The following is a 13,864-nucleotide window of genomic DNA, read 5'->3' as shown; positions in this document are numbered from 1 at the left end:
GAAAACCACGTCCACAGCCTTTCCACACCCTCACCCCAGTTACACATAACAGCTTCGATTTCTGCAACTCTGCTGACTGCCAATGGGAAGCACTGACAACCACATTTATTTTAAAAGGGATACCTTCTAAACTGGCAGTGCAAAACCACTGTTTAATATCTCCAGATTTTTCATTTACAGATCCACCAAAACCCAATTCAGCAGACAGGTGTGAACTGTTAAACAGGAGGGAAGAGTGAGTGCCCTCTCACTCTTAATCAAACTTGTCCATACATAGGGTAAGTTTCTAATAACTGACTGTACCCCGAGCAGGCACCTGGCATTGTTAGAGCAGAGCAGTTACCCATTCCTGGCACGTAGCACCGGGAGGGAGATGTGTGCCCGGAATGTTTAAGGGCAGGCGGAGCTGGCGGCAGAGGATGAGGTAATGGCTCTTTTGTGGTTCCAGGGACACTCGCACAGTTACTGCTGCTCATAGTGCAGCCTTTCAAAACCTAGACTGGCTTTCAACATCTGGTAAAGTTTATACTCCCTTTTAATGCCAATCAAAGCAACCCTTGCGCCCATATTTGAAACTGGCACTTAAATTGGTTGAATTCTCTCAGTTTTACATTTAAGCTGGTTTTTTTTATGGCAGGACAATGTATGCTACCAAAGCACCCATTTGGGCAAAAAAGGAGGAGAAATGGGTCCTCAGGGAAAAAAGATGCAACATGCGCAGAACAAAGCAAAATGCACAAAGCTTTTTTTTTTTCATTGGGTGTTCTCACTTAGGGCTAAACGTTTTCAGAAATAATGAGAGTCATACTAAGAACATTCTTCTCTTCTTACTAACTCCTCAGCATGTTAGAGGACAAGCTACACGGAGTGCTTTGATTTTAATTTTTGTTGGAACTGTCTGTGGCTGAATAATCTGCAGTCCAGATGTTGCAACAAGAGCAAAGTCCCTTTCAGCATATACAACAGGATGACAAATGGCTCTGCTGAAAAATCCTGAACGAGTGTCTTGTCTAAGCTTTCCTCTTCCTACACAATCATTCCAAAAAAATGACAGAAGGTACATGATTGGCAAAGATATTAAAGATCAGCTGATGAAATGAAAGAATTAATTCTAAGGTAAAGAGAACCAACTTAGTTTGACTTAAACCTTCTCCCTCTTACCCGATCTGCGCTTATAAAGTCTAAGATCATTAGAAATGTTTCCAATAATCTTTCAGCTTAACGTTATAAGGGGGCCTGTCAAAAAACACATTTCAGACCAGACATTAGGATGTTGAATGGATGCCCTAAGACCTGACTAAAAGCAACACAGAAATTATGTTCAGCACCTTAAGTGAAATTCATTAGGCATGTGATTGGTGTAAATGGAGGAACTTCGGATTGGTACACTTATTACAGTATTTAAACTAACAGCTACTTGCAAACTTCTTGAAAAAACACAAATAAGATCAGGCAATTTTTAAGGATTTAAAATACAGAAAAGAGTTGCAGTACTTTCTGAATGTAACAGTATTCAGGAATCCAAATTACCGTCAATCTCTACCTGCGTGTAAATGATAGAAACCATATACCTCTGTTGAACAGTTAAAGCTTGCTTTCATGGATAATGAAAAACATGCCTTCTCACATTTATTATTATTGTCTGTCTCAGATTTCCAACAAAAATTTCCCTATAAATTGAAATTTGCAATTTTCTACCTAGTCTAACCCCAGCAGCACTCCACAAATCCTCATATCTGCTTAGTAAATAAATACTTAGATTAAGATTCCAAGGAATATAGACCCATTTTAAAAAGTCTGTTCCTGGATTAGCATCCAAATCATATCAATAGCAATTTTAAAATTTCAAATATCCATATAATCCCCATCATGCAATAAATGAAGCTGGTAGGGCTTTCAAGGCTTACAGGTCAAAAGATGATACATGACTGCATAATGCAAACAGATACTCATGCCTTTTCAGCTCTGTCAATAAATCCTTTGAGAGAACTTTGGAAGAGTGGGAACCTTTATAATAGCCTGTTATGAAGCTACAGAAAACTCCTCAAAACATTACACTGTAATGGACTAGGGACACACAGGGAACAGTCTTCCATCTGTCACTGCTCTTTCTAGAAAGCAAAAGAGGACAAAAAGGGGAGTGGGAGACGAAAGACATCTGGGAAAACTTATTGTAAAAATATTTATAGCCTAGCCTCTGTTCTAGCAATGTAAAGTGTCACGTCCATTTACCTCCAAGATGTATGTGCAAGAGTAGGCCGTAAAACCTTCCACAAAACACTACACAAAAAAAACCCTCAACAAAATGGTGCCACAGCATACAAAAGCAGAGCAGCATGGTGCAACTGGCCCCCGAGCTGTACTTCACAGGCTCTCTTCACCAGCAACGTCAGAAATTGGCCCCAGCAAGACTGGCCCCCATGGCTAGAAAGCACAATGCACAGTAATACTGCCAGATTAGAGGACATTAAAATATGTCTTCCAATAGCTGATATCCCAAAAAAGATACTAAACATGACTCTAGTCTCTGCGACATTAACAAATGAATCTGAGAAATGCAAACTTTTATCTCCATATTTTATAATACTAGGCACAGGCGCACCATATTTTCATACCATGCTAATGTTGCCCAAGTTTTGTTGAAAATACTTTATTAATGCAGAAAGTGTTGGTACCCCCAACCCAAGAGAAGACAGAATAATCCCTACACCATGCACTATTTGGCATGGCCCAGCTGGGTGTGACACTGCAGTCTGAGGAGACAGTAATTGAGGGCAGCGTTAACGAAAAGTACCTGGTAGCCACAAATGCTTGGCAAGGAGCCAGAGTTACAGCCACCACCATGGTGGTACAAGAGAAGGGAATGTGGCGATATACTTCTCCCTACAGACTCACAGCTCAGCACAGAATTAGTCTGCTGCTACCGACTGCAAAGTTGACCCGAGGGCAGGACATGTTTCCTCAGACGACTCAGGTTAAAAACCATCCGGTCCTATTTAATCTGTTAGAACCATCAGTGCACTGGTAGCAGAGTGGAACCTGAAAATCCTACCAGATTGGGCTGCAATAACTGGTAAACCTGGTATTTCCAGCTTGCAGTCAAAACAAACATGAAAATAAGATCACAGCCCTTTTTACTTTTTTTCTGTTCCATTTTTTTTTAAAAAAGCAGCAGTCAAAAGCCCTCTTGAAGCCTTGTTTACAAGCAAACCAGTCTCAAAGGCTGGATTTGCATTGGCAGGGTTTGGAGCCTGCAAAATAAACCTTTCTAGGTAGTGTTTTCCTTCTGCCTAGAAGGGAGGAATGGTTTCCAGTGTAATTTCTCCCAGACTACATCCTTTTCAAAGCACACTGAAGAAAATGCCTAATTCAACACAGCTGGCCTCAGCAAGCCTCCCTGGGAGCCCCTGCTCTCTGGGCACGCACCTGCAAGCCTCCCTTTCGGAAGGCAGTGAATGGGAACCCACCATCTGACAGCCTATTGACAGGGTGAAATCACTACTGCCATTCAACACCAGGAGAATGTACAGAAGCTCAGTTGCAATTTCTTTGGCAGAAATCCTTCTATTTGGGTGATACTGTATGTTCTAGTATAGTGGAAACCACAAAATAACTTTTAAAAAAGTGTATTTCTTTAATCAACACTAAGGCTCAAAATCAAATGCAAAGTTATAGTTTGAAACAACTGCGATAGAACTCCTAGAAAAAATGGGGGCTTTTGTATATAATGGTGATTAAGTGAACTAGACCATCAGTTGTGCTCAACTTTTACTCTGCCCATAATCAGCTATTCTAATAAAGGGCCTCTGGTAACAAAACTGCATTTTGGCTTCTGAAAATTATTACTGTAATATAGGAAAGCCAGAAAAATGGTAAAGCATCTGTTGAAATTTTAACTGTGAGGGTAGTGCCTTACCATGCTTTTTGAAACTTCATTCTTTCAACACTCCTAGTGCACAAAGCACAAGTATTTACTACAATTCATGCACTACTTTGACGTTCTAAACTCCACATTTCAGCCAAGCTTCACGTATCAGAAAGAAATAGCATGATTATTTGTTAATTAAAGTTTGGGATCTTAATTTGCAAGGAAGATTTCAAAGATGCAATGAACTTCTTGTAAAAGACATCCCTAAAATTTCCTCTAGTAGATGCAGACATTTGGAAAACAACTGGCTTCTTGTGATAGGTAACTTCAAAGCCGCTTCTTTCAGTTCTGCACAGTCCTTCCACATGGGTGAAGCACACATCCTCTCAGATGCTCACTGCCAAGACTTGTGCTACTCCCTCATTTTATGATCATAAACGTGTCACGAATGATCACGGGGTCTAGAGACATCTAAATGATTCTGCTGCATTGATCTGAAACTGGAGAGCAGACTAAAAAAATGTATCCCGTCACATTGTCCTCAACATAAGAAGGATATAGGCCAGTCGGAGCGAGTCCATAGGAGGCCACGAAGATGCTCAGAGGGCTGGAGCCCCTCTGCCATGGGGACAGGCTGAGAGAGTTGGGCTTGTTCAGCCTGGAGAAGAGAAGGCTCCAGGGAGACCTTATAGCACCTTCCAGTACCTGAAGGGGCTACAAGGAAGCTGGGAGAGGACTTTTGCAAGTGCCTGTAGTGACAGGACAAGGGGTAACAGGTTTAAATTGAAAGCGGGGAGGTTTAGATTGGATATCAGGAAGAAATTCTTCCCGGAGAGGGTGGGGAGGCACTGGAACAGGTTGCCCAGAGAAGCTGTGGATGCCCCATCCCTGGAAGTGTCCAAGGCCAGGCTGGATGAGGCTTGGAGCAACCTGGTCTAGTGGAAGGTGTCCCTGCCCATGGCAGGGGGGGTGGAACTGGATGATCTTTAAGGGCCTTTCCCACCCAAACCATTCTATGATTCTATGATCTTTAAGGTCCCTTCCAACCCAAAACACTCAATGATTCTGTGATTATGGGAGTACATCTGGCCATGTGCTTCTGATATGAAGCACAGCAGTTGCTACATGGTACTGAGTACATAGCATACCCTGGCTCGTAGCAGATGCTGGGCAGTTGCATTTTTACCATGTCTGAGAGAGAGACTGTGAAGCCAGGACTAACTAGTACAAAGTCCATGTGACCTGCAGACCCTCTTCCTGGCCCATGTCTCACTAGGCTGGGCAATCCTCTCTTAGACTGTTCTGCGTGTGAAATAGCAGCCTTCACCAAGTAAACTGGCATTCTAGGTTGTGGCTTGCTTTTCAAAAGGCATTTGGGCACACAAGATGCTCTAACATACATGTGCTGAGAACAGTGTGCATAGAGCTCAGAAGTTAAACTAATGTGCCTGTACAGCAGATATTTAAAAGGAAAAACGATTCATCATCTTCAAGAAATGATCACCTGTAAATCCTGACAGATACCGAACACATCCTCTATCCCTTCATTTACCTCACAAAAGGCAACTGGCAATCCCACTGGTATACTCTTCAGTCTCCCCCTGAACTTTCTAAAGAATTAAGCTTTGGAAGTTTCCCAGCTGCCTTTTCAAAAGAGTTTACAGATTCATGCACCAGCACATTCTATGATGGCTCGATACCTGACACTGCACAGAGGGGAAATAAGGCTATTAATGAGATGTCACAATCTGTGGACCTGATAAGCCATAATCAAAACCTAGACACATGGGATACTCGGGGACTGAGCTATCAATAGGATCAGTTACTTGGCAGAAGGTAATGAGAATATTCAGTTATGTAACGATACTGGAGATCAAATGAAGTGGAGGTATGAAACCATCGCACACAGCAAAAGATCATGCAGAGGAGCTGCCCGGAGTTCTGCGCAGTGCTATCTAAAGAACTCGCTGCTAAGAAACTGCAAGTCATCTTACAACCAGCCAATATATAAAAAAGGTTTATCTCTGTTCAAGTCCATGCAGCAAGTTCGCCTAGATGTGTTTCAAAGAACAGCCTCTATTCTTCTCTATTCCTGATGTTCTTTCCACTCGCACCCTCCTACCCACATGGTATGGCAATTTCCCATGCTCTCATGCCGCACTGCATTCTGCTTGAGCACTTTCTCCATTCACCTTTTTTTCTTACACCCTTCTGCAATTGACTCAAAACACTGTATTATCAAGCCTGAAGTTCACTGATCATTGACTGTTTAAGGCTTAATTACTGTGCAAAAAACCAAGCAAACACCAAGTCTTTTAAATGTCAGACACACAATACCAGCACCTTCCTCCCTACCCCAAGGATGTTAATGTTTTCCAATCTTCTAAAAAAAAGCCAACTGATGTATCTTCCTACTCAAGTTTACTTCATAAGCACTAAAAGCTGTCCAGGTCCCATGACTGAATGACTGCCAACTTACTAAAAGCTTCTGTATAGGCTTATTAACTTTGTAAAAAGATAAAAAAACCAAACCTGAAAGTTTTTACAGCCAAACCTGGCTGATCCATGCACGGTATTGTAGTGCACAGCCTCAGGTGATGGCATCAAAAAGCTTTAATCATTTGCAGTGTTACAGCGTATTATTATATGATGAACCACTGACCTATTAATCCAAACAAAACAAATCACAGCGCTGCTAATGAAACGGAGGGCTGAACTCATTCAAGCTGTAGGAGACACTGAAGCGAGGTCGAAATCTATGAGCTCTTCAGAAGCTAGAACATATTCATAGAGAAATCCTCTAGTACTCTAGAAAACTTCAAAAAACTTATACAAACACTGTGAGCTGCCAATGGTATTTTAAAGAAAAAAAATTCTGGCACTTAGCATGTTTCATCTCAGTGTTCTGAGGAGCTTTGTAAGTAAACTATGCTCGTTCTAGGGCAGGAAAACTGGCACACTAGGCATCAACTAAGCAGTGAGAAAAACTAGGAATTTTAATGCCAACCACCCAGCTGTTCTTATCTTCAGATTATTATAGCTCTAATGAGATCTGTGAGACTCCAGTAATGTGAATACAGAGTTTAGAGCAGTATCTTAAATGATAGCCTTTACCACAATATTCATGGTTTTCTACAGCCACATAGGAGCGTCCAAAGAACAAACTATTTCAATAAACCAAGGAAACTTGAGAAAGTTATTTTATAAAAAATTTAAACAACTCCACATATGGGAAAATTAAGTCACAGGCAGAAATAAAATTTTTATGATAATTTTATGATAAAGAATATTTATTTAGCATAAAAATATTCTGCGCATTATTTTTTCATATCAAAGTTCTGACGAAATCTACTGAAAAAAAATTGGGCCCTACCTGCGTTAAACAGAAAATTCATCTTACACGCTTGTTATTTCTAATTCCCATATGACATGTTTTACAATCCCTACATGATTAGGGCAGGAAGAAATCGGAATCTGTTATACTAAAAAGGATCAGGATTAAGCCACCATATTTTTCAACAAGAAAGGAATCTGATCCACCCTCTTCAAGAGTTTACTACCATACATATACACATTATTTTTTTGTTTGTTTCCCCTGAAGCTGTTTAACTATGAAGACATCAACTTGTATGTATTCTAACATCAACAGTCACCTTGAGGGGCTTTTTTTTCACTGAAAAGTCAGTATCAGACACCAGTCTTAATACCTGATACAAGAAAAATATTCCTGGTTCAGTGCCTATGTTTCTACCAAACTCAGAGAAAAGGAGGAAACACTGTACTTACTTGTTGAAAAGATTCAGTCCAATCCTATAATGGCGTTTCCTGATAACATCATTACTGAAGGCAGGGGAATCCCAACTGTTGCGAGTTTCCTTGTGGTATGTTTGTTTGCTCAGGGTTTGCTCCCTCAGGCTGTCTCTAGAAGAAGATTCTGAGCTGCAATTTATCGTATCATTAGAGTTGGAAGTGCTGTTGATGCTGTCATTGTCTCCGTCCGAATAATCAGACTCTGATTTGCTTTGCCTGTTTGCTGTGCCATTGATAGCTAAATGACTATCTATAGGCCTGGCCCTATGTCTAGCCTCCTGCTCCTCTCGGGATATAATCTTGGCAGGAATACTGTGAGGGATGTGTTTTGGGCTTCCTTGTTGACTAGTGATCCCTCGGTCATACGCATTTTGTCTCTTTAACGAACCCCTCTCCGAGCGATCACTCAAGTCCACTGAACTGTCACTGGGAGGCTCTATAGTTAGCAACGGTAGGTGATCCATTCTCATCCTCTGTTCCTGGCATTCCAGTGATGGGGTACTCCTGCAGCTCGTATCAGTGTCTATCTTATCATCTTTGTGGGTCATGGACCAGTACTCTTGAGAGGAGTTCACAGACCGAAGCCTCAAATCAGATTCTGTGCTGGATGGTCTGTCTACTGACTGGGAAAGGGGAAGGGGTGGAGATAACTCCTCCTCATCAATATATAACGTGACATCGCTGTATGACGCTGTCATCTCATCAAGCTTCCTGGGATCCACATTGTGAATTGCTGGTTTAGTTGGAGCACAACTATCCCTTTCCATTTCACGACTTCTGACTTGATCCGGAGTTTGGACTTCATCAGAATGGAGACTACGGCAATTCAGTGCATCATCAATGGACTCTGCGAGGGATTTCACTTGCCTGGAAAAAGCATCCTCCAGTTCTGTTATAGCATCAGCAAAATCTGTAGATGCTGCTGGAGACTTCATTGTAGCTGACTCTCCAAGGTCACCACATTCAGACTGCACCAGTGATCCCAGCTTTGACCCATCATTTGTAACAGAAACTTGTTTTCCTTCAAAGTAAGAGCTATGGACTTTCTCAGGTCCTTCAAAGGAAAACTGCATTCTCATATTGGACAGTACAATGCGTCTTGACATACGATTTTCAGACATAGAACTTCTAAGACGCTCAAAATTTTTGTTCATCTGATACTGGCGAAAAGCTGTTTGTATAGTACGAGCAGCATGTCTAGTTATGAGACGGCCTCCATATTTCCGTTCTAGCATTTCCACCTGTGAAAGGGTGAACACAATTAAGTGATAACTTGATGCAGGTTAGAACAAGGCTAAAGTATATTTCTTTTAACAACTTCAATTTTCAGAAATTTTTCAAAGCGTATACTAGTTTTGGAAGAAAAAGCTCAAAGCTCCAGACTAAGAACGGCACAAGTAGTGAACCAAATAGTCATTTGCAAACTCCACGATAAAAAAAACAGACAAAAAAATGTCTGTGTGAGTACTGTTACATAAAATTAAGGTTGTTGGCAATTTGTGCGTGTGTTTTAATTTTGGTTTTCACACATTAGCATTGGTGTGCCCATGTCTAAGCAGACAAGATAGCACTCGAATGCAGCCATTCTTTCTCTGCAGGGTCAACTGTAGAGAAGTGAAATCCAAATATAGTGCAAATTGCCATATTTTGGGAACAAATTTTAACAGTAGCCATCACCTTTCCAAGCATATATCACTTTCTGCATGAATAAAAACCAGGCAGCATTGTTTCACCCAGGCCTGATATTCACAGAAAACTGAACCTCCTAGTCCATATGCTTCCAGAGAGGCTTCTCTGACAGAATATCCGCATACACAGTCATCTTCAAACCAAGAACGTATTTCATACTTCCTAAATACAAATGCAGATCTATTTTCATTCTTGTAATTACACTCAACATTGCCAGCGTTTCCAATTAACATAATAAATATGCATAATAAATGCATTATAAATGCTACCAATTTAACCCAGTGAAAATTACATGTCAGTGCTTTTGGAATCCTCATTAGGTATTTTCAAACCTTTCCTCCCAAAACATGAAAAGCATTGCTTACTTAAAAAACACCGAACAAGATACATAACTAGTTTTATTTCAAATTTTTTCCCAATATTGAATTTCTGTTCTGATCAGTATTTGCTGTATCCATATTATTCACAAACACAGAACATCCATAAAAAATCAATACTTTGAGTACTATGTTTAAAACTACCATTTTTCTGGCAACATTTTTGTGTTAAGTCCATGCAATTTCCATAATACTCCAGTGATTCAAAAACCATTTCTTGCTTGCAAAGCCAGGTTCCCTTTTTCATCAGACACCGTGTTTTAATAACGTTCCATGCACCCTTCCCCCTCTTACTTCACAGATCTTTACAGTAATTGTTACAATCAGACACTGATGTCCAGAGGGATTCATCCTCCTTCTATGGAAGGAACTAAATGCTACTAAAAAGGTATTTTCTAGTCCATGATGTCTACCATTTGGGAGTAGTTGACGTATTTCTTTTAGTGCTATTGGCAGGTTCCGCAGCTCCCATTCCCCTTCCCCATTAAAGATTATCTGCTTTTTGGCTCAGTATTTTTAAATGTGAATCACTAATTGTTTTTGGTTTTGTTTTTGTTTTGTTTTGTTTTTTAATTCTAGACACAAAAAATATTACACAGCTACTGGCGTAACTGAGGAGGTCAACTTCTCAGACGGGCTCAGACTACTGCTAAGGAATTGTTCTTTTGACTGTATCTTGAAACTTCTTTTAACTAAGCTCAAAGCGCTGTGACTGATCTCTGAGCTGGGAATCTGTAAAGCTCTGCATCGTTTTCTATAGTGTGTCTCTAAAACAACTGTTTAGCCTTTCACGCCCAAAAGGGGGTTATACTACCCCCCACCCCCCCTTTGCACAGGCAAAGGGAGTATGAGGTTACTTGTAAGGCCTTCTGAAGATTAAAGAAATTATACAGAACTTCCATCACAACCCTGCCACTGCTGTCACACATCTGCTACTGTTTCTATCCATACTATATGTTAGGTCCCATGTGTTTAAATAACCTGTAAGATATTATTTTGCTGTGCTAATCTCAAAACAAATACAAATTGTCGATTTAGTTCTCCTCTCAAAATTAAATGCCAAACCTAAAGAAAACTAGCATAGCTGGTGTGAAAGAATAAACCAAAAACTAATATTCTATAAAATAAATGACCTGGACTTCATTCTTGCAAACAGGATGTTGTGCTTCAGGTTTACACAGAAAATAACAGCATTGATTATTATAAATTAGGGAGTTTTGGTGGGTATTTTAATTGAGAGTGGTTTGGAATTTGCCTAGGTGATTTACTAGACTTGTGACTACTATGTCTAATAAATTTTAATGCATATTAAATGCACCTTTTTAATGTATATTTAATGCACATTGCCTTTAGGTAAAGCCTTGGACGTTTTCCTAAATAGTTTTTTAGCATCTTCTGAGTTTTCAATGCGAGTTTTTCATGAGCAGTAAGCAACACTTCAGTATCAAGCTTCCTTTATGTATCATTGGCAATTTTGATTGTGTAGGACTCTCTGAATAAATACAAAGTAACATCTGCAGTCCTCATTCTCTATCCAGCCAAGGACAGACGAAATTAGGCTCTGTGGAAGATCTGCAGTGCAGGAGACCTCTTCAGTAAGTCTAACATTCTATATCAATCCCTTATAAGATATCTAGCAAAAATGATTGCCAAATATGGAGAAGGAAGTAAAGTTTTAGATCTCACATGGAGGTCCATTTGACAGCAGAGCTGGCATAAGCCAGATCAAGAATCAGGAACTTGTAATTTTCCCACTCCAGCATAGAATATGGTGAGCATAAAGGCTAAACCAGATTCCTATTTGCTATCCCAAACATGGGCTTCAACTTTTAAGTCAGAGCTCAAGCTCTGTTCTTCCAGGTCTCTTTAGAACGACATTCTATGATTCTCCTACCTGAAATTTCAAAACAACAAACAGATGGCAAATGAGACTTGGCCTCTATAAATTTCACCGATCATCAGTGTGTGCTCCAAAATCAGTAGTTTGCTTCCTGTCTGCGGAATTTTGCCTGCTTCCACTTTCACCACGTTAACATATAAAAATGGTGTTTTCAACAGCACAACTGACGTGATGCTAGAAAAGACTTTTCCCATCTTACAGGCATGTTGCTGTTGACAAAAATTAGGTAACAAAGCCCAAATACCTGCTTATCTTGTAGGTCTGAAGAGAGTTCATAGCTCTCAGAAAGTGATCTTGACCTTTTAATAGCTTCTTCCTCTGCTTGTTTTCGCAGAATGGATGTTGAGTGCTGAAGTTTCGGCCTCCGAGATCTTTGTTGCCCAGGGGAGACGGAATACAGCCCGTAAGCAGAATGATCGTAATGATCTGGACTTATAGCTGAACTGTGTGTTATAGGTCCTTGATGGTAAGCAGATGGGCTATCCAAAGATGTGCCGGTTTCACTGCTTGGAGCTTCACCCTCAACACTAGTCAGAACGAAAAGACAGGAAAATCCTCAGGTGAGTACTTTATACCAAAATTCTCAGCAACAAATAGCATAGTTTTGCTTAGAACAATTTTATTTAGACATCCAGCACAACTGATTCAAATTCAGATGCAGTTAGTACAGGGTAATGTGGCTTCCATGTCAAACACCATAGTTTTCACTGTAATCTAAGCGAGACTGTTTCTGTCGCAGAGGTCATCTTTAGAGCATGAGTCACGCAGGAGAATAGAGATTTCAAGCACTGTTTATACAGTAATTACTAATAACATCATGACAAAGTCACTCAGCAACTACTGTGTAAAATACATGAAAACTTTTAATTTCTTACAAGACTGCTCCTTCCCAAAGTGATAGATGCGTACTTGTGTCTTCCCTTGCTTCCACAAGTAAAAGCAGTACTTGTGTACTGGCTTGATACAAAAGGATTACTTTCATGTCACTCAACGGAGATTTGGGATTTAATGGATCTTGTGAGCTACTTTGTTTCTAGAAACTGAAGTTGGGAAACCATACCTACAGGAGCAATCTCATTCATTTCTCTGTTAGCGACAGACTGCTCCCATGGGTTAATTTGGCATGCTTGTAGTAAAGCATCCCAAGGGATGGCGATTCTAGCTAATGAAGGCAGAACAGTTTCAGGCAGGGAAAACACAACAGAAGCTATCTGGCAAATAAAACACACTGTTATCACATGAAAGCTTGTTGCTGAGGAATAAAGGATAGGAAAAAACCCTTTTTATGAAGAGAGTTGTACACAATAGGAAACATTTTAAAATTGAGTCCTAGTCAGTCCTTATCCTGAAGTACTGATGTTGAATATTAAGCTGTATTTGGTTTATATTTACAGTAGGGCATTCTCATATTGCAATAGGGTACGCACTTCCACTCTTCCATCTCTTTCATATATTTTACATAAATATTTTCTATATGACTCATCCTGTGTACACAGAGCATTGGCAAAAAAAACCCAAAATTTAACTTTTTTTTTTTTTTTTTTAAATCACTCAAAGGACTAGGTAAACACTCCACACATGCATGAATATGAGCATTTGAAGCACTTCCCCTACCTTCTGTTTTAGGAACAGGTACATCCAAACTCTGAAGGAGTAAAATTCCATGTTCCCATCGGGCCCTGTATTTCTCTTTTTGCTTTCATTCACATGTATGTGAACATAAAAAAGAAAGCCCTCCTGTTGGTTCTCAGGAATGAAACACTGTGCCCCTTGCTGCACATACGCAGTCCCTTCAACAGTTCAAAGTACAAAGTGATTTCTGACAGAGCATTCTCTACCGGACCGCAGTGCCAGAAGAGATCAAGGTTAACGTCGGCAAAACTTCCCTAGCTTGAACACTATGTACTTTTTAAGTAAAGGGGAAAAAGGTCCCTTGGATTTCTCAAAATGTTTCTCTAAACATGTAAAACTGAAAGCAAATCCTCTTTCTTTGCCCATCAAAATATGACTCTACTCGAAAGGTATTTTCAAACATACTTTATCCAAGCTGGAAATATTTTCAGTGTGCACACATCACTTTTTCCAAAAAGGAAGCTGACAGGAAGCTAATCCCTTTCCCTTTGTGATACAGCTGGCTTTCAACTTAAAAAGGTAAGTTATCCAGAGTTTTGCTAGTGACATTGAAACTGTGTAACCACCCATTAAAAACAAACAAATCAT

At 40.1% G+C, this 13,864-nt stretch overlaps 1 protein-coding gene across 1 annotated transcript; it reads right to left on the bottom strand.

Annotated features, from left to right (window-relative positions):
- Positions 1-7,650: 7,650 nt before the first annotated feature.
- Positions 7,651-12,167, bottom strand: IQSEC1 (IQ motif and Sec7 domain 1). Its single transcript, XM_010159012.1, has 2 exons — positions 11,889-12,167; positions 7,651-8,919 (listed from the first exon to the last, which is right to left on the bottom strand). Exon 2 carries the CDS (start codon positions 8,911-8,913, stop codon positions 7,651-7,653), a length of 1,263 nt encoding a protein of 420 aa, XP_010157314.1. The 5' UTR covers positions 8,914-8,919; positions 11,889-12,167.
- Positions 12,168-13,864: the final 1,697 nt, after the last annotated feature.

The sequence above is a fragment of the Eurypyga helias genome, unplaced genomic scaffold (assembly GCF_000690775.1).
Source record: "Eurypyga helias isolate BGI_N326 unplaced genomic scaffold, ASM69077v1 scaffold36609, whole genome shotgun sequence".
Lineage (NCBI taxonomy): Eukaryota > Metazoa > Chordata > Aves > Eurypygiformes > Eurypygidae > Eurypyga > Eurypyga helias.
Note: the sequence above shows the minus strand (reverse complement) of the source record. Positions and strands in the feature narration are given on the sequence as shown.